The 20,719-nt window shown below is 27.9% G+C and overlaps 2 protein-coding genes across 3 annotated transcripts in view; both read right to left on the reverse strand.

The window, feature by feature from the left end:
* Positions 1–40: 40 nt before the first annotated feature.
* LOC107439807 (alpha-1,3-mannosyl-glycoprotein 2-beta-N-acetylglucosaminyltransferase) overlaps positions 41–20,719 on the reverse strand; it is a 30,741-nt gene continuing 10,062 nt past the window's right edge. For both annotated transcript variants that reach the window (XM_043042256.2, XM_016052517.4), the window contains exons 7-12: positions 16,733–16,867; positions 13,569–13,659; positions 13,261–13,365; positions 9,120–9,210; positions 8,197–8,367; positions 41–3,844 (exon numbers count right to left, since the gene is read on the reverse strand). In XM_043042256.2, the coding sequence (XP_042898190.1) occupies positions 3,731–3,844; positions 8,197–8,367; positions 9,120–9,210; positions 13,261–13,365; positions 13,569–13,659; positions 16,733–16,867 (707 nt within the window). In that variant the 3' untranslated portion in view covers positions 41–3,730. The remainder of the gene's footprint in view (positions 3,845–8,196; positions 8,368–9,119; positions 9,211–13,260; positions 13,366–13,568; positions 13,660–16,732; positions 16,868–20,719) is intronic.
* Positions 4,937–7,483, reverse strand: LOC139426044 (uncharacterized). Its single transcript, XM_071183500.1, has one exon. It carries the CDS (start codon positions 7,413–7,415, stop codon positions 5,733–5,735), a length of 1,683 nt encoding a protein of 560 aa, XP_071039601.1. The 5' UTR covers positions 7,416–7,483; the 3' UTR covers positions 4,937–5,732.

A 20,719-nucleotide genomic window follows, 5' to 3' on the forward strand; every position in this document is an offset into this window, starting at 1 on the left:
TCCCTATTCAAGTATCAACAAATTATAGTTTTCCATTACATTTTCTTTCATTGCTTAGAAATTTATTTTTAGCACAATTTATTGATTTTAATTTAAAACTGGCACAAGGATATTACAAGTTTTTAAGTTCCTTACCTAAAATAAATATATTTCTCAGAAACTTTCAAAACAAATGATGTTTTGTTACTACAATTTTTATTTTATGTATACATGCAATGAGTCTAAAATATGATCAATACAATTTGTAAAGAAATAATAGCAACCAATATTAAAAGCATTAATAAAAATAAAAATGTGTCAAAATCATTTCAAATAGTTAGGTTTAAAGAATTAGATTTCCGAAATCCTTTTTTTTTTTTTTTTAAATTGCAATTGGTCTTAAATTATTAAAAATGAAACAAAGTAAAACTCTCAGGGAATAAATTAAAGTTTGAAAAATTGTCTTATTTCTAGTTAAAACCTAATTTTACATTCGTTTTTCATTATGACCTTAGGAAGAAAATGTTGGATTTGCATCTATTATTTCTTCATAAGTAAAAAAAAAAATTATTACTTAATAACATTTTTTTTATAATAAGACATCATAGATTATATTACAACATTATAATGTCATTCAAGGCATAAATGACAATAAAATGTGCTAAGCATTATCATGCTTTAATATAAAGATACATCAATATAAATAATAACATATTACTAAACAACGAATCAAGTTTTACCTAACTAAAATGAATGTGTATTTATAATTAAGCATTTTTTAATACAAAAAAAAATAATATTTACATAAATAAGTGCAACATGTTAGCTTTAAATTTAAGAAAAATACTGTATCAAACACAAATAAAAACAAAAGAAACAATTTTATAAATTTAAGAAAATTACTTTTAAAACATGTAGAAATACAAAAAAAAAAAAAAATTTCTCCATTAAAAAAAAAAAGTCTTATTAACTTGGCACAATAAATTACTATTTTACACTTACAGCAGACTATAACACGTTCTTAAGAGGCCCCTTCCTTTAAAATTTTATTAAACTGTCGGAGAGATATAAACAATGGAGGGGGGGGGAATGTAGACGAATAAGAAAAGGGTGGATCTTTATTGCATGATCACATCCCCCCTTCACAGCTGTCAGTTAATGATATCATGTTCGATCAGGTTTTAGAACACCAGCAGCCTATGATGACATGAACATAATTCCAATTTCAAGCATTTTATTTAAATTTTTAAATAAATTAGATGGCAGTTTAAATTCCTTACAATTTCAAATAATGCTTTAAAGCGTGCTGATCTTCAACATGTGCTTTCGGCTTCGAGTATTTATTTATTTTTATTTGATACAGAGTATTTAAACATGCAAACAACTATGCATGACTGGCCTTTTAGAGAAGATTAGGCACCTGAATTACTGTGCTTTAGGTTTTTGATTATATTTTGACGAATTGGGAAGGAGATGGAATGCTTATTGTTGTTTGTAGTTCGGAACTTGTTGGCTATTTTGTATGTTTTGGTTCATTTTGAGTTTGTTTTTTTTAAATTTCACCAATGTTTTATTACAGTATATTCAGTTACTATCAATGATAATAAACTGTAAATTTTATCGTATTTAAGTGCAGCAATGAAGTTTCAATAATGGGGAAATTCACCTGGTACGAACTCGCAGAGCATGAAGGTACAGGGAACCGTCTTTTCTCCTTTCATCATTCTTGAAGAGGTTAAATGTAACTTAAATCATCTTCATTCAATTTCCCAAATAACTGTTGATTGATAATTACTCTAAACTGCAGTATCTTACAAAATATATTAAATGCAAGGTCATTCCTGGATTTATTTCAGAATTTCGTGAGAATTTTTCAACACAAGCTATAAGAATACAATTCTGCTACAACCCTTTTCAAAAAAGTAAATTTAGCTTTTTTTTTTAGAATTTTGAAAAATACATTTGATTCGATTTTTAATTAGCTCTCCTCAGTTTAAACAAAAATAAATTTGAAAAGCGCACAAATGAACAGTATTAAATTGCCTATCTGAAACTAATTTTAAAATAAGTGTATTGTTATATAATATAAAATTCTTGAAAAAAAAATTAAATAATGTTCTAAAAGTTATAAAGTGGTTCTTCTCTCAATTAAATAAACCAAAACAAATGATATTAAAGATTGTCAAAAACAAAAAACGATGTGAAAACAAAAAGTAAACTTAAAATCCAAAACTTTTAGGGAAGAGGGCTCTTAAGCTTGAAAATTGAATCTCTTCAAAACACAACTGTTTAATATTCTCTGACTAAGCTCTTCAAATATTTTTTTTCTTTAATTTAGTACAAGTAAACAAATAAAATTTTTCAAGTGCAAAGAAAAATACCTATGATTATTAATACATTTTTTGATACCAATTTTTCACAAAATAAAACAAAAATATATCTTTATAACTTATCAATGCATATGTGTACGAGACCAACGTATGTTCAAAAGCACAATTTACTTTTTATAAAAAAAGTAAATTTGAAATTCATTAAGAATACAACTGAATATGATATTCTAATTAAACACTAATAAATAAATATAGTTCATTTCAATTGTAAAAATGGAATTTCTAAGTTGAAGGTAAACTAACTGAACTATGAAACCAACAAAAATAAATAAAAGCTTTCAAGCTCAATAGGGAATAACTACACAAAATAACTTATCCCTTTGAGCATTGGTCCCAGTATTTTCAAAATTTTCAGCTGGTTGCTTTCATGCTTTGAAAAAACTGGTTTTTCCCAATGGAAAAGTTCTGTGTTGCAAGGAAGTTTCATGACCAGGGATCCATAGCCAAAAAATTTTCAATGCTCCACTTCCAGATAATAAGCTAAAACTCCACTTTCACTAAGGCTCTGGTAATTCTATATATTTATACACGCTTTTGATTTTCGGATTTTAATTTGAAATTATCAAAATAGAAAAGAGCATTAGTTATTATTAGAAGGAACTTAGTATTTCAGTCATGAGAATAAATTTTAGATAAACAGTATGATTAGTATCTCATAATTATTAGATATTAATCAGAATGAAAATAAATACTGCCAGAAAAAAACATATCAATATAAAATATATCATCCAGAAATTAAAAGTACAAAAATCTTTCATTATTTTACTTAAAAAAAAAAAAAAGAAGATTTAAATGAATATTAAAAAGAGGAAATCTAAATTTTTTCTGGAGAACAGAAAAATTCAGAGCTACAGCTCCCTGGAAGCTCTGGAGTGCTCCAGCTCCCTATTCAAGACAATTTTATACAGGAGTTCAACACTTTAAGGGTCAAAGCAAAAAAGATACACTCAAGGGCAAAATATTACTGATATGTACTATTTTAGAACAAATGTTATTTTAAGTTCAGAGAGAAAAATAATTCTTTCTATAAGAACAACCCTGCATTCTTATTATTCTTTTATAAGTTTAATTCTAATGCCTTTACAAAACAAAGAATATCATGAATAGTGGCTGATGAGTTGGAAGATGATTGTTACTCTACAGGTACAGCAGTTAATTTTTATTTTGTTTTTTTCAGCTTCAAATTCAATTTGGGCCAATAGGAATGCCTCAAAGAAGATCACAGTAGCTTAAGTTTTATCATTCCAATGCTGCGTCAAAACATACAACAGTTCCCTTTCTTTATTCAAGAGGGTCATTTGTAAATTCTGCAGCAATGATATGAGATTTATTTCCTTAATTTAAATTCTTTTTATAAACTGCTAGCTCCAAGTGGGATCGTAACCTTTCCATTCTGCAGGTGGTGCTAAATAAACTCGACGACCTTTGTAAAGGAAGCTGACAACACCTCTGTAACCAGTTCGAGGAACTCCAGACTGAAAAAATTGGAAAAAAAAATGTTACAAAATCATAAAAATAAAACTGCAGTAAAAAATCAGTTCCCTTAATAATAGTTTTTCTTATCCTTCCTTTGGTCATGCGCGATAATTAATTAATTTTTTCCGTCTAAAAGGTTGACTTTTACAACAATTTCATTTTTTTCTATTAAAAAAAAATATGTTCTTTACATTGTGGAACTCTAATTTTATTCTATCTCAAGGTCAAATAATTTTATCAGAGTAAATATAACTGATTCATACCTTACGTTATTACATAGAGAATAGTTATTCTAAATATTGGAGATAAGTATGCATTTCATTTAAACGAATTCACTCAAAACAGTAATTAAAAAAATTTAAACCATAACTTCTACCAAAAATACTAGTTCTAGTTTTTTAATGCATATAAACAAAAACAAAAAATAAAGAAAATTGTTGGACAAATGATGTATGGAAATTTCTCTGAAGTACAGAATATTAATTTACAATAGATTTCACATCTGCTACATTATCTATAATTCACAATTAAATAAAGCTTAAATACGACGCAAAAAAAAAAAAAAAAAAAAAGATTTAAATCCTGGTAGCTTATTTTGGGTACAATTAGGTAGGTACTTTTATTCAGACTTCTTCTAAAAGCACCTTTTTGTTAAGTTAAAACATATTTTCGTTACTTCTTTCAACTATAGGGGTGGTTTAATATACCTGTTTAGATTTAGAAAACATAAATGATATAAAATAAGTAGACAGTTTAGTAATTTCTGATTTCTGTTAGTTAAAATGTTCCTCAAAATGACAAGTTTGCAACAATACTTTTTTATGGGCTTTTCAACTTCTGAATTGGACTTTATAGTCTATTTCAAACCCATTATACTGAGATACTGGCAGTATATTGATGGTAAAATAAAACAAAATGGAATAACAGTACAATCGAACTCAGCAATAGCAAGTCCAGATTTAATTGCATCCCATTTTTAATGAGGAAATAGTTACAAATATGGTTAGTTCAATATTAAAAAGTCAACCAAAAAAACACATAATTTGGATTTAGTAAAGAACTTTCTATAAACTTTCGGAAAATAATTTTACTAAAGTTTCGGAAAATTTCTTTGCCTTCAAAAGTGTTTTGAAAACCCTACTTAATTCAAAGTGCTCAAATATATATGTGTATTAACAATGAAGAGTTCATTGGGAAGTCATGCATCTATCTTGTCATGCATCATGGAGTTGTACAGTGGAAATAATTGAATTAGAAGTTTGTTTGTAATACCTTTAATATATAAATAACCAGGGCAATAATTTTAAAGATAATCACAAATAGCGACTAACCTTATTGGAATAACTTAGTTACCTCTTACTGCTTCAATTGCTCATGTGCCAGATTGAACTTTCTTATACAAATGTTTGCGAATTAGATAACCAATCTGCTCTTAGTTAAAGACTTGCACTTATTTTATTAAAATACACCTTGAATTAGGTAAACATTGAATGGAAACTTGATAATTTGTAAGCCATTTGCTTGAACTTAGAGAAAAGAGCTTTTTTTTTGTTGCTTAATATGAAATATTTTTCTGTTGCAATTTGATGGTTAAAAAAAATCGCAGATTAATTTGTATCCAATCTTTCCAATGTATTAAATACATTTTGGATAGAATTGAGACTGTAACAATGTCATTGTATTTAATAATAACATAAAATTGAAAATAAGAAGACAAAAATATTTGCAGCTTAGACATTTACCAGCAACAGAACTTAGCTATTTCATTCAATTTAAGCATTATTGCACATCAATGCCAAAAACCACACGGTACCATGAAAATAAAATGGTTAACTTCGATACAAGATTAGTTGTTGTTGTTGCTAATTCCCATCTGGTCTGACGGGGTCAGACCAGATCAATGAATCCGTTGATATTCAGAAAATCCGAAACCAGAATGGGAGAGGAATGAATGTCATTCCAGTCCAGCCCTAAACAGTTCAAGATGTGCTCAGGTGATGCCTGGTTTTGTTGGCATTTAGGGCAAAGAGGAAAGACTTTTTGATTTGCAGAAAATGTGAGACATTTCAGGTGTCCACTGGCCAGTCGGGATAAGCAGGTGTTGGTTCGCCTGTCACCAGGGAGAGATAAAGAGAGTCCTGGTCTTTTTGCTTTATACCAGTAGTGAATAGGTGGAAGCAGCCACTTTTGTTTGTTCTGGGACTTTTGCCTTGCAAACAGTTCAAGGTATGTAAGCTCTGAGGTGGAGGGGACTGGATGGTCTAGTCCCTTCTTTGCAAGAGTGTCAGCCAACTCGTTGCCGTGGATATCGACGTGGGACGGGATCCATTGAAAGTGGACCTCATGCTGTTGGGAAATGAGCTTTACTTTTTGTAAGATCGAAAAACTGGTTTTATCTCCAATGAGGGCCCAATTTTTGAGGTGTTGAATTGAACTACGGCTGTCAGATAGTATCCAAGTATTTCCAAGGTGCCCTTCACTCAAGATTTTCTCTAGTCCCCTGTCGATTGCAATTAGTTCGCTTCGAAAGACGGAGCAAAAATCGGGGTTTCGTTGATGAAGAGTGTAGTTCTCTCGAGGTGTTTCAATAAATACCCCACTGCCAGTCTGTCTATCCATTTTACTGCCATCAGAGAATATTTTGATGTCGTTTGGAGGGATTTTATTGATGATTTCCAGGGACAATTGTCTGAGGAAGTCAGGCACACAGTCTTTCTTGTCAAGCATGGTAGGGAGGCTTTCATGGAAACTAACATTGGAAAGATCCAAGCAAGTACTAAGATTGCTATGAAGATAAAGAGGTTCAATATTTTCAGCGATTAACAGTTGTGATTTAACATGACTAAAAGGACTGTTTTTCTTTAGCCTTTGATTGCAGGTCCAATTATTTAGGTAAATAGCAGTTAAATTGCCTTGGTCTAAACTGGAAAGTTTATTGTAATATTTCACTAAATTAGCTTGCCTTCTGAAGTTAAGAGGTTGCAGATCTGCTTCGTAAAGAACGATCTCTGAAGGGCAGCTACGTTTCAGTCCAGTGATGATGCAAGCGGCGCTCAGTTGAACCTTTTCCAATTTGTTTAAGTTAGATTGAGAAGCACAGCAGTAGACAGGATAGCCATATTCAAGAATTGGTCTAACAAGAGCCTGGTAGGAAGTCCTAAGAGTAGTTGCATCTGCTCCCCAATCCCTACCAGCGATACACTTAATAATATTTAGGCACTTCCTAGCCTTCGAGACAATATAATCAATATGTTTGTTACTTGTAAATTCGGGATCGAGAATGTATCCCAGGTATTTTGGGTGTTTCTCGTAGGAGAGCTTCTGGTGTTTGAGAAACAAGGATGGTTCATATTTATAAAGTCGTTTATTAGTAGTGAAGAAGGTGGTTATCGATTTGGTTGGGTTGAAGCTCAATTTGAATTCATCTGCGTACTTGGATAGGGCTTCTAATGAGTTGTTGAGTCTCGACTCAATCTCGGCAACGTCGTCACCGCTACCCCAAAGAGCAATATCATCAGCAAACATTCCGATGCGAGTCCCGAGAGAAACAGTTTTCTCAATTCCGGCCATGTACAGAGTGAATAGAATTGGACTGAGGACAGTTCCCTGGGGTACACCCTGACTGAGGTGAACTGAATTTTTAATAATTACAAGGATTAGTAAACAAGGACAAGATTAGTAAATATTATTAGATATTAACAAAAAAAAGGGTATTACAAAGGATATTAGATTATTAACGTAATCTAATATAATAACTGATATAATTAATATTGCTATAAGTTACATAATAAAAAAAAATACTTTATTTGCTAATGATAAAACAGTATAAGCATATAATTAACACACCTGAAAAAACTAAGGACGGAAGAGATATTAAAGTATTTTTTATGAAAAAATAATGATTATAAAATAAAAATATTTCTATATATTCTGTGAAATTTTTTAATTTTAGTTAACTCAAACTTTTTAAAGTTTTTTTTTTAAAGTACTTTACACTTTTTTTTTCTTTTTATTTAAATATTTTCATGCTACAAAAGAAAAGAAAAAGATATGATTTTTAAGAGGAATTGAGAAAAGGATCAACTTATAGTCAAAATGGAATTTGTGAAAAATAGAATGCCCACTAAATTCTCCTATCTAAATAACAAAACAGCTAGCATTAAAAATTATTATAAAACAGTATAAAGTGAAACATACTTAATACAGAAAATGCATAAAGGGCAATAAAATTGCAAAATATAATGTAAAATGTCCTCTGAAATGCCTCATTTAAAAAAATCAAAATTGGAATCGCTATAGCACTTAAACAACAATTGTGAAAATGTAAGATTTACTCAAATCTAACAATTACCTTAAAATCATCCATAAGGCCAAGAGCTTTCGCAGTTTTCTTAAAAACATCTTTATTTTCATAAGTTATTCGTACTGGTTCTGAATGATCTATGCTACCCCTTTGCAGCTGCGACAATGTTACTGATGGGGCACCATAAATTTCTTTAACAAAAGCAACATCATAATTATCCTACAGGAGACAAAAAAAAATTTGAAATCATTACTGTGCATAAAAACAGAATTTTCTTACATTGCAATAGACGTGAGAACTTTTATGTATCAAAATTGCGAGCATATTTTAAGAGAACAAACTATTAGCATACTTAAACAAAATAAAAAAACTCTGAACACAAAGTCGTTAAAAAACTTTCTGCTACAAATTAATTAACTCTTGTAACTAATTTCAACCGTTTTGTCGCCACCTAACTTAGACGAAATTTGTTTGAAAAAATCACTAATTTTAAGTGTCTTTGTTTTCTAACTCTATATTGATTATTGTACATACCAGCATAGATATTTTTTTTAAATTGAGCAGTTTTTTGATAATCTAAAACTGGTTGACTTACCTTGTTTTATCTTATGCTTGGCTTTCTTTGAATATGTAAAATCTAAGTCAATTAGAAAGATTTCAAGGCAAACAATATATAAATATTTTTATAACAATCATTTCTGTCCATTTAGTTTTAGATGCCTTAAAGTCAAATACAATTTCAAATGCTTTCTTTTTTTAAATAATGAGTAATAATGATAAATTTTCTATGAATAGAATTTGCATATTACACATCCCTGACCCTTTATTTAGAACAACATTAAAAATGTTCTAATTGCAATGTTACTATGCATATTTTGTAAATCAATATGCAAATTTTTCTCATTACACTTTAATCTACCTATCTATGAGAAAAAAAATCAAACACAGTACTTGAAGACAAATTTTCTTACTTTCTTTAAGTATGAGAGATCCATTTTTGAAAAAGGCACAAATTTTTCATTTAATCTAATAAACTTCAAGTGCTTCTCATAAAATAAACCACTGAAAAAAAAAGCAAAATCTTTTTCAGAAAAAACATCTTTTAAAACTTTAAAAGTACTGACATATACATATTTTTCAACAATTTAACTGTCAAGAACTAGAGATGTAACGAATATTCGGCCACTATTCAGAATTTGGCCCTTCTGCCGAATATTCAGCCAAATGTTCAGAAAAGTATTTTTTGGAAACATATTTTTTGACAGTTTTTTTCGAGAGGAGGGGGAGAGTTTGAAAAGATTTAATAAAGAATAATTTTTTTTAATAATTTAAAATCCTATTTTGTACAACACATTATTAGAAAGTTTTTACACATGTTTGTTAAGTTCTACAACTAGTTAATTTATGTTCTGAAAGACATATGGAAACGTAAAGTTTGAAAAAATTCAAACTAGATTATTTTATACTGAACCATAAGTTATGCACCGATGATTTTTTAAAAATTATGTTCAAACGAATCTATTCATCATTTTTCAAAACTTTTTTTTTCTTCGTGAACCAGTAACTTCTTTTTGGTTTGTTTTGTTTTTCTGTTCTAATTATAGTGCATCATTCTAATGGAACGTTTCGTATAGACTTTATTTTTTACTGTAATTTTTTTTTCCTGTACGGAAAGACAAATAACAGGTAACCTAGAAAAGTGTGCTTTTCAATGTTAAAGTTATGTTCAGAAGTGAGATTTTTTTTTTTTTCCTTTTCTCAGCGTTTTTACTACGACACAGCATTTTTTAAAGAGTGTTTATAATAAATCCAGGCTTCATATGCACTGGGAATATCGGGAATTGTCAGGGAAAACAAGACATTAAAAAAAAAAAAACAAGGAATTGTCGGGGAAAAACGTAATTTTGCTCCAAAATCGAGAATTTGATACGCTATCAAATTGTGAGATTTCACCATTCTGTTTTTAGCCATAATTTACTCTTGCACAATGGAGGATTTAAAAAAAAATCAGATTTTTTTCCCCGATCGACCATTATTAAGTGTATCCTCAAGATTCTATTATTCTTAAGCATTTCTGGAGTGATGTCAATTGGATGTTCGACTTGAATAACTAGAAACTTCTGCCTAGAGAGTATTAACATGCTAGGCCTTTATTTTTTTCTAATCCACTTTTGCTTATCAATCAATTTTCGTCATCCTTTCATTTTGTTTTTCTTTTTAAACTGGTATCACTCAATAAATTTTTGCAATCTTATTGGTGCTTTCTTTTCCATAATTATAATTTTTTTTTTCATCAATGCTAATGTTTGGGTTTTAATTGTTCATTGTGTTTTAATTTTTTTTAAAATTTTCTTACGTTAATTAAATGCAATGTACTTCGATTATACACAGATCATAACTTTTTCAAAAGAACTTCATACTATTTGAGGAATTGATTTTTTCTTCAAAATATCATCCAGTAAATTCCCTTTGATTTATTATCACTTTCAGTCATGTTTATTGTACTGACAATTTATTCCTTCCAATCAGAGTTGGAATAGTTAAAATCACTTGATTTCTTTTTAAATAAAAATAATTTATTAATTTTTTTTTAGAGCTGTGATTTATTTATGATTCTTATTTACATTGTAATTAAATATAAATTTTGTTCAATTTAAAAAAACTAGAATTTTGCGCAAATCTACTTGGAAAAGTTGGGGGGGGGNNNNGGGGGGGGGGGTGTTGAGAATATGAATAGAAGAACAATATTCTTTTATGTAATATCCCGTAAGAACAAGTACAGCAATTTGTAAAAGTTAAATAGAAATTTTTAATGTTTAATTTATTTTTTTTTTGGTTCAAAAATTAAAAATTATTTTTGTTTTGGTTTCTTTCTAGCTTTTTCTTTTTCAAAAACATTAGTTTTTAAACACGTTTTTATTATGATGCAGCAATTAAGAGGGTTTCAATTAAAATTTATTCTGCACTTTTTTTAAAATCCGGTTAATTAGAAAACTGAAATATTTAGATGTTAGCTAAGATATTTATGAGATGTTTCTTTCGAAAATTAAGACCAATTTTTATTTTTTCTGTTTTGCTTTTGTATGCAATCTTTTTTATGGGTATTTTTATAGAGTATATCTTTCTTAATGCTTTATGTACATTTTTTTTTTCCAGAAAATATTATTTTTGGCATTGAAGTTTTGTTTTAAGAATAATTTGGGGATTTTTTTTTCTTTCTATTTCCCTTTACCTTTTTTTCAACTTTACCACTTTTTAAATTGTTTTAATAGCGGTTACTCAGATTTTTATTTATCTAAATATCTCTAAGTATCTTAGTATTTAATTATTTTAAATAATTTTACTATATTTTTTTATCTTTACCTCATACCAATAACATAGCTAAGTTTGGATTATTTCTCAATAATGACTAAGCTTATATAAATGTAAAACTATCTTCAACTATTTATATATACATAAAATCATTATAATATTCATTAATGATTTTTTAAAACAAAAAATTATGCTATCCGGTTACCGAATATTCTGTATTCGTCCAAATCACTATTCGTTACATCCCTATCAAGAACATGTTGCATGCCATTTAAAATAATTTTTATATAAAACACTGACAACAAAAATATAATCAACTCAATTCAAAGAAAACTTTACAGGCATTAGAAAATGGTGAGAAGAAAAAACTTCCTGCTCCTCAAAGAGTAAAAAAAAATCCTCTGGGTGTCCCAAAAATAATCGATAATTGAAAAATCAAAGGATAGAAAAACAGGGAAATTCATTCTCATAAAAAATTAGTTATGAAGTTTATCAAAAGATTGTGCTGCTAAAAGGAAAAATATGAAATAATATTTCTGTTACTTGTCAGACCAATCTAATTTAAATATATTCCGAGTCAAAATAGTATTTTACATTTTGACAAAAATAATTAATTTTATTTTACAAGGAACAAATTAATTTTTAAAGGGAGAAAAAAACACTTTCATACATTTTTATAGAATATTAAAAAATATTCATTTTGCAAAGAATATGAAAAATTAAAGATGACAGAAAATTGTTCATTGTTTCTTGCCCAAACAGTTAACTCAAGCAGAAGTTTCCAAATGTACACCACAGAACTCTAAGGTTCCAGCAGTTCCACAGAACTTAAGGGGTTCGTGGAATATCATTTGGAAAAGTTTAAGTTAGAGAATTAGGATTTATAACCAATTTCTTTTTTTTTTTTTAATAATTTTGAAATCTGAAATTTTACTTAGATTTAAACAATAATCGATTTTTTATTTAATATTTTGGTTGACTAGAAATTATATTTATGAAATAAAATGCCAATGGGTAAGAAATGAGAATTTTTTTTTAAAATCTTTTTAACAGCATTGTATTAAAAAGGATATGCATTTATAAAAAATTGCATTAGTATTTTCAATTGCACTTTTCAATTCAAAATAAAATAACTAAATTTGTTAATAAAGAAAAATGTCTTTTTAATTACTATTTGTAATGATAACATAGTTCTTTTTAGATTTTTTTGTGAAAAACCATAACTCTGCTTATTTTAATCATTTTCAGATTATGCATATAGACAAAAAACAAATTTATAACTAAACTAAATTTCAGACAACAAATTTAAATGTGGGACATGAAATCTAATTTAACATTACTAATAATGAAAGGATGAAAAAATTCAGGCATGTGGTAGATTCCTCTTATTTTATAATCGCTCTTGAACAGCTGACCCAATTTAGAGTTTACGACAACCAATGTTCAACCTCGTATCCTTGTATTTTTTAACCCAATCCAGAAGACAAGAGATGCAGTATGAATAATTGAACAAAGTATTGAGAGAAATTCGCCTTCGTGGAGGAATTTTTGATGGAACTAACTCTCATTTGTGTGACATGGAGAGGAAAACCATGAAAACCTTCTACAGTAAGCTTAACAAAAAGGTCCATCGGGTGCAGAGATTTTTTTTAACCCTAATTTTTGATAGCCAGTAAAATTTTATGAGATTAAAATTTGACAAACTTTTGCCTTAAATGGCAGTTTTTTCCCTCCCATTCAATTAGGCTCGTTTTTAACAGATAAATAATGAATGTATAGAAATCCATAAGATTTTCATACTTGCTAACACCCACTTTCCCAAATGTTTTAGTGCGTGAAATCTCTGGGCGGATACAAGCTCGTTCTCGTCTTTGTGCAGGCTGACGAATCCAATCATCCCAAAATCTGTTTCAAAAAAGAAAGAGAACACATATCATTAAATATATATTTGAATAAAATTTGCAAAGGTTAAATGTTGTGACAAAATCATTAAACTATAATCTTTTGCTATAAAGAGTAAAGAATTACAGTTTTATTATAGCTAGATTCAAAAGGAATTAATAGAAATATTCAAGAAGTGTGTATGATATACAAAACTGAGTACTAACGCTTTAGGCCACTTAGGAGCCAGCTCCGCCCAAAGGGATTTTGTTAACATCCATCCTAATCCAGGAAAAAAGTCTGATCTGTACAATAATTCTGAAAGAAAATGGAGCGTCTTTGAAAATCTGAATGAGCATAAAGAAAAAATAGCAAACAAATAAAATTACATTATAAATAAAAATATTCAAGTTCTATATGTACTATCTTAAGGTTTAAAAGCAATATCTTCAATACTTTATTATGTAAAAAAGGTGAGACAGCAGTATAATAAATATTTCATACAAAGTTTGAAATCCAGTATCTGCTTAATGTGGTAAAAATAAATATAGAGAAGAAAAAAACTGATGAACTTTCCCTAAAAGAAGCATCTACAAAATACTGTTACAAATATTCAGGGGTAGCAGCAAAGTTTTTTAAAATTTTAGGGTAATTTGAGGAACTTTTTTCAAAAAATTTTAGGTAAATTTTAGGGGTAATATATGATTTTGCTAGGATAAACACAGATCACATGGTAGTTTATTACATAACAGAAGATTATTACAATTCATCCACACATATCATAAATAATTTCAAGCCATAAAATAAAGCTCTGAAATTTATTAAGTCAAGAATGAAATCTCTAAAGTGTAAAAATGAAATTTCAACTTTACATATTACCTATCAGAAATTAAGTGCATAATTCAGGAACAGGCAAAAGTGAGAATAAATCAAGAGAAAAAATAAATTAACACCAACTTGGATTTTTATTTAATTTTTACCTTCTTAATCAAAACTAGAAGTTAGAGAAAAACAAATTAATCATGCTTGTGAGATTCTTTTACTGCCCTCAATAGTGTTGTGGTGATCTTCAACACTCCTCCATAATTTCGAATGGTATCTTTGATTAGTCTAAGAGACATAATAGTATTCTCATGGTGACTCACATTAAGCATTGCTTTATTTATCGAAAAACCTCTCTCAGGATCAGAATTCCCATGTGGCAAAATTAAAACAGTTTTAATTAATGTAGTTAAATTCTTATATTTTTGATTATTGCTTTTTTATTTATATTTAGCCTATAACTCTAATTTTTTAGGAACACCAACAAAATTTTATCAGATTTTTAGGAATTTTAGGGTTTGCACATACTTTTAGGAATTTGATGAATTTTAGGGGGAATGCGACCCCTGAATATTGAATCATTTTGTTATACAGATATTAAATAGAAAATGATAAATACACAATATGATTATGATGAACGCTATAAATGGATGTTTACCTTAAAAAAAAAATATTCAAATCAACCACCATATTTATCGATTACTAAAGATTATTTCTTACGTCATTGTCCAACAACGGCACAAACCATTTTAAGAGGTAATTTGTCCCATTCACGCAATCAAAAAGCTCCGAGAGTGTCCAAACTTCTGTGCTGCTTAGCATTAACTTTAGATTCCAGAATACCCTAAACACAATAGTCTAAAGGATTAAGATCTGGTGAAGAAGGGGACCAATCTTCTTGCTTAATAAATTTCAAACAATTCACATGAAACCAAGCCTGTGTTGAACAACAATTTCACACTATTCAACTATTTATACTATCAAACTGTTTCAAACTATTTGTTTAAACTATCCATATTTTGTAAGAATAAATTTTTACGTTTTGCACAATTCAAAACTTTTCACAAGTTTGCAATTTCTTAGATAAAAATTAGGAGTATGTATATACAATTTACTAACGTACATGCATATATAATGCAACATCATACAAACATTTTTGTACATAGATGTGTGCGTACATACATAGAAACATATGATACACATACAAACCAATATGTCTGTACATGGATTTTATATGCATAAATATATACATATATCTTATGAATAAAATAGTTCTTACATGCATGTACATTAGTACATATAATATATAAATGTGTCCATCTACGTTAGTACATATAATGAATAAAATACAAGAAATATATGTATTTACAATGTATGTACATACATTATGTGTACGTAAGCCAAACTCTTTACTTATCAACTCTATGTTTTTTCAAAGACCGAGATACAAAACATCATTTGCTCTTAAACGTCTTATGTAAGGAATTTAATTATAAAACTATGATAAGTATGAATACTTATTTTTATGTTATTTTTAACATTATTATTTTATAAGTTCTTATACTTAGTTGTACAAAAAAGTAGTTTATAACAGTTAAGTTATTTATGTTCATTTTAAAATTTAATTCAAATATCTATAAAACTCAATATCTTATCGTTTTTGAAATCAAACGATAATCTTATTTTAAATTCCTAAATATAATTTTAACTTAAGAAATTAAACCCTTTTTTCTCAGTGTGTAAACCATTCATTATATAAGTAAATTTCTTCAAAAATGAATAAATCTTTATTCATTATTCAGGAAGATTTTGAATAATTATTCATCATTCTTTATACATTATTCTGAATGACAAATGCCCATCTCTGCTTAGAAGTTATATTTAATTCAACTACAGCCATCTATAGTGTTGTATTGGCACTTTTCGGATTTGGGAGGGTAATTACACATAAGTAAGGGACACATACAAAATAATGTATAGAACAAAATATACAAATTCTTTTAAGAATTTATATAAGTAGACACTCCAACTGTATCACAATATGTATGCATTTGTCTCTGTAACACCTTACTATAGAAAAACTACTTAGAAAATTCAGAAACATGGGACAATAACGACATTTTGCCCGTATTTTATTTATTTAAAAATTTATTTTAAATTCAAAATGAGCTGGAGCATATTTTATTTACTCCTTGTGAGTAATTTAAGCAAAATATGCCCTTAAATAATGAGAATATATATTTTAATGAGAAATATTGCTTAAGGACACAAAAATTAACGAATTGAGAAATTAATCCTGATGAAGCATACATGTCGGTGAACCACGGACCAATTTATTTTCTTCCCTTCAAAAGAAAACTTTCTTTGCTGCTCTTAGAAAATCTGCTACTCAAGAGGCTACAAAAGAATGCAGCATTTATTGACCACACTTCTACCATTCAATCTGCTATTGTGAACTGTCATCATATAAATCAAAAATATATCAATAACTTATTCAATTTTTATAACTTAACTAGAAATAGATAGAATATTTTAAAATTATTAATAGAAAATTGTTAATATAGTAAACCTGGTTCAAAAGCCACCAGACTATCTTTCCCGTTATCATTCCAGGCTGAGACACACCAAAGGGTAGGATCATTATTTAAAATAGGATACGAAGCCAGGAAATACTCAAAGAAATCTGGAGCAATATCTAAATCATCTATAAGATAAAAATGAATTTAGTACTAATTAATTTTTTCTAATTAATATAAGCGAGTACATTGAAAATTAATAAGATAATAATAAGAAAAATAATAGGTAGATCGATAAATAATACGATAAGTTTTCTGAGGTTTCTTGTTAAGGCTCTAAAGCAACTACAAAGCAAGCAGAAAATTCTTAAAGCCTCATATTTCAACACAACAGTTTTTTGGTTTAAAATTTCCCCCAAAACTATAGTGTTTTTTAGTTACAACAACTATTTTCAAATATTTTCGGAAAATAAAGTTTGCATATTGTTAAAATTTTTTGATAGTTTCTTCAAAAACAATGAAAAAAATTCCTTTGAGTCTACACTATTCTTGAACAAACTAGCATGGAAAACAAATTATACTGAAAATAATGAGAAATTATAAAACTAAATTTAAGGTCTCACTAATAAACTTTAGGAATTTAAACTAATAAGTAAACAAATTAAAATATTCTTTTTCTTTTAGATTTTTTTTATCTTTAGACTTTTTCTTCTTTTTTACATAGATATGGCATAAGGAATCAAAAATATGTTAAAATAAACTTTAATAAATTTATATTTTAATGATGACTTACTTTTACATCTTTCTTACGGCTTATTTGTCCAATTAATTATTTTGTAATTACGAAACAAAATCTAAAAATAGTCAGGAAGTCAAGTAGCCTAATTTCCTTCAGTTAATAAAGAAAACACAGAAGAAACATTTTCATCCCTTTAACTAACCATAAATGACAATCTTCCTTTCTCCTAATGCATGCTATCAATGATCTTAGATGTTTTAGATACTTTTAAACAGAATGCTGATGAAAACATACCAAAATGGTATTTTAATGTCTTCTTTGAGTCTTTTAATGAACTTCTTTAAAAGATTTGAAACTTTATGAATTGGAAGTAAATTCCATGAGATAGACACTTCATGGAACAATCTGTAGAGCTGAATATTTTTAATTACACAGACGTGAACAAAAAAAAAAGGTAATAGGAAATTAATTGAACATTTTTAGAAACTAAATGGTTATATAGTTTTGCTATGGAAGGAAACTTTTTATCTCAGTCTGTAGTTTTTTTTTTTAATTCTGAATTGTTTTCATACATAGATGATTACTTCTGTTCAGTTTAATGAAGAAAAAAAGAACATTAAATAACAGACTTTCATTTTTATACAAAAAAATAGGGTTCATTAAATTTAATGGGAGGAAGGAAAAATACATTGTATGTATTTTTTTCTCATCAATATATAATGTCGATACAATCTATGGCAATGTAAGAATAAATGCTGAGAAAGAGATCAACTACAAAACAATGTGAGTTAAAGACAAACTCTTACAGAATGGACGAATCAAACAGAGATTACTGAAACACGTGATTAGAGTCTTGCATGTCGTAATAAATATTATCATATTGAAAATAATGGTATTTCAAAATCTTTGAAAGAATAAAGTAACAATAACTACTGCAAATTTGATTAAACTTCAAGTCAAAAAGTCAAGAATCAAATGCACTGTTGCAATATCACAAATCATAATAATAATGTAAATAAAAATATCAGGTTAAAAATATGGATGCATATAAAGAATATCAGATTTTAAAAAACACATTTGAAAATCAATAGCAAATAAAACAATGGCCATACCAAAAAATCAATGGTTAAAATGATATAATTGTAACATTAAAAGGTCAAATAAGCTATCATACAAAAAATATCAGGATTAAAAGAAAAGCAAGAAAATTTCTAGCAATAATTGCAAGAACCAAATTATCGAAACTCTGCATGGATAATTGATGGTATCAGAACAAATCAAACGTGCCAAGAAGTTATTAATAAAGTCAGTGCTAATTTCCATGTCATAATATTACATTAAAAATATTTGAATTTTATTAACTTGATTCAATTCTATTTCAATCTTCTTTTTTTTTCATAGTTTTACGGAAAAATAAATATTTTAGTAAAACGACAAATTTTTGTTTACCATAAAAAAATTTGAAGCAATTGTTTTTAAAAATTAGATCGAAAATTTCTTCAAGGCTGCCTGAATTTCCTCCAAACCTTGTTCACGTGATCGGATGTATTCTGTCTCCTGCATAATGCTTTTTTACACAGGCACCATCTCCAACGACACAGCTGTGTACAAATTTATTGAATTGGTATTCTAAGAATCAGCATTTTACAGATAAACTGCTTTTGTTTTTTCCCAAAAAGTGCAAGTGAAAAGCCACTGTATTTGATTTGTGTTAAAACATAAATATATATTTTAAATTGCTGTTGATATTTTGTAGCTAATTACTATATTTTTAATGTATGAATTTCTTAAGGTACTTCTATTAACTCTTAATACGAACCTCATACCTGCCAACTCTTCCGGATTTTCCGGAAGATTTTATTTTCATATTTAAAGTGGTAGTAATTATATACTATTTTTTCTTTTATAATCTTAATTTTTAAATGATATTGATCACCACTATTCTTACAAAAATTAAGCACATATATTAATATGCGTTACTATCATGGTTGTCAACTTAAGTTTCTCAAATACAACGTACTTGTTTGCTTAAAATTGAAGTTTTAATTCCATTTTAATACCACTGGGAAAAATGATAATGGAAGGAATTAAAAGTTGGCAGGTATGGAACCTTATTTCTGAGATTCATTAATTTATATTGAAATCAAATTTTTATTAATATAAACAGAGCCATTTGGTTCAAAATTTTAATAAAGTTAAAGCATTCAAAAATCCTAGTGTAAGAAAAAAAAATCATGTCTCTGTTTCAAACATATTTTTCTGAAAATATATGAAAAAACTTTTTGCAGCATTCAAAATTGTTGAACATAAGAATCTGCAAACCTTTTTAAAAAAATGTTTTAGACCAAGAAAATTATGTTACATATTTACCCTATTATTACCATCTAATTATTCAGGAAGAATAAAAATTTAAAAAAAAAATTTTACAAGTTACAAAAAGGTGTTTCAAACTCGATGAAAAAGTAAATAGTATTAATAGCTTACCCATTTAAAAACATACACCAATAAATTTTCACAAGTAAAATTCATTGCAAAATTATAAATTTTAACCACACAAATATATGTATTATTCAATTATACACAGGGTATCTGCTACATTTCAGATTTTCAAATTCATATCTTTCCATGACTAATTCCAAGAATTTTTCATGATTTAACCAAGTTACTATTTTCTCCGATAAAAACACAACAATAAATTTAAAAAAGCAATATAATAACATTCATTGAAATGATAGGTATAACCAAAACTGTTATACTCTGCATCGTCATATTTATAGGTTTTAAATTTAAAAAACGGAGTAAAGAAATAGTTGAAGCAAAAAAATACAAGAGCAATTTTTTTTCTTTTTTTCTGCAGAATTAAATTCTAAAGATACTTTTCTCGTTCATCAGAAAGGATAGAAATACTCCTGATTTTTCCGTTCTCAATTCGGAATAAAAAAATTCGCCAATGACTGGCTTGCTTCAGAGAGAATTTTAAATTGATAAAATTAAAAAAGTATATAATAAGAAAAATTCTGAAGTCACAGAAGTTTTAAAGATAATTCGCTCTGGAAATTATGTGTTTTCTTTCACTTTTTGAAAGAACACCACAATTTTTAAAGAACACGATAAAAACATTTTATATTTTAATCAAATATGACTGTGAGTGGGGATTTTGTTACAAATTCAGATAGTTGGAACACCATGAAATGGGGGGTAAATTCCATTTTAAAAATTAGATTTTTCGGCGACCTAAATCCATGACTTTTCATGATATTTTTAAAAAATAGTTAAAATCATGACAAATTTTGCTCAATAC

The sequence above is a fragment of the Parasteatoda tepidariorum genome, chromosome 7 (assembly GCF_043381705.1).
Source record: "Parasteatoda tepidariorum isolate YZ-2023 chromosome 7, CAS_Ptep_4.0, whole genome shotgun sequence".
In the NCBI taxonomy this organism is placed as follows: Eukaryota; Metazoa; Arthropoda; class Arachnida; order Araneae; family Theridiidae; genus Parasteatoda; species Parasteatoda tepidariorum.

What these genes read in the sequence shown, in the direction of transcription:
- LOC139426044 (XM_071183500.1), bottom strand. Translation starts at nt 7,415, where the DNA reads ATGGCCGGAATTGAGAAAACTGTTTCTCTCGGGACTCGCATCGGAATG.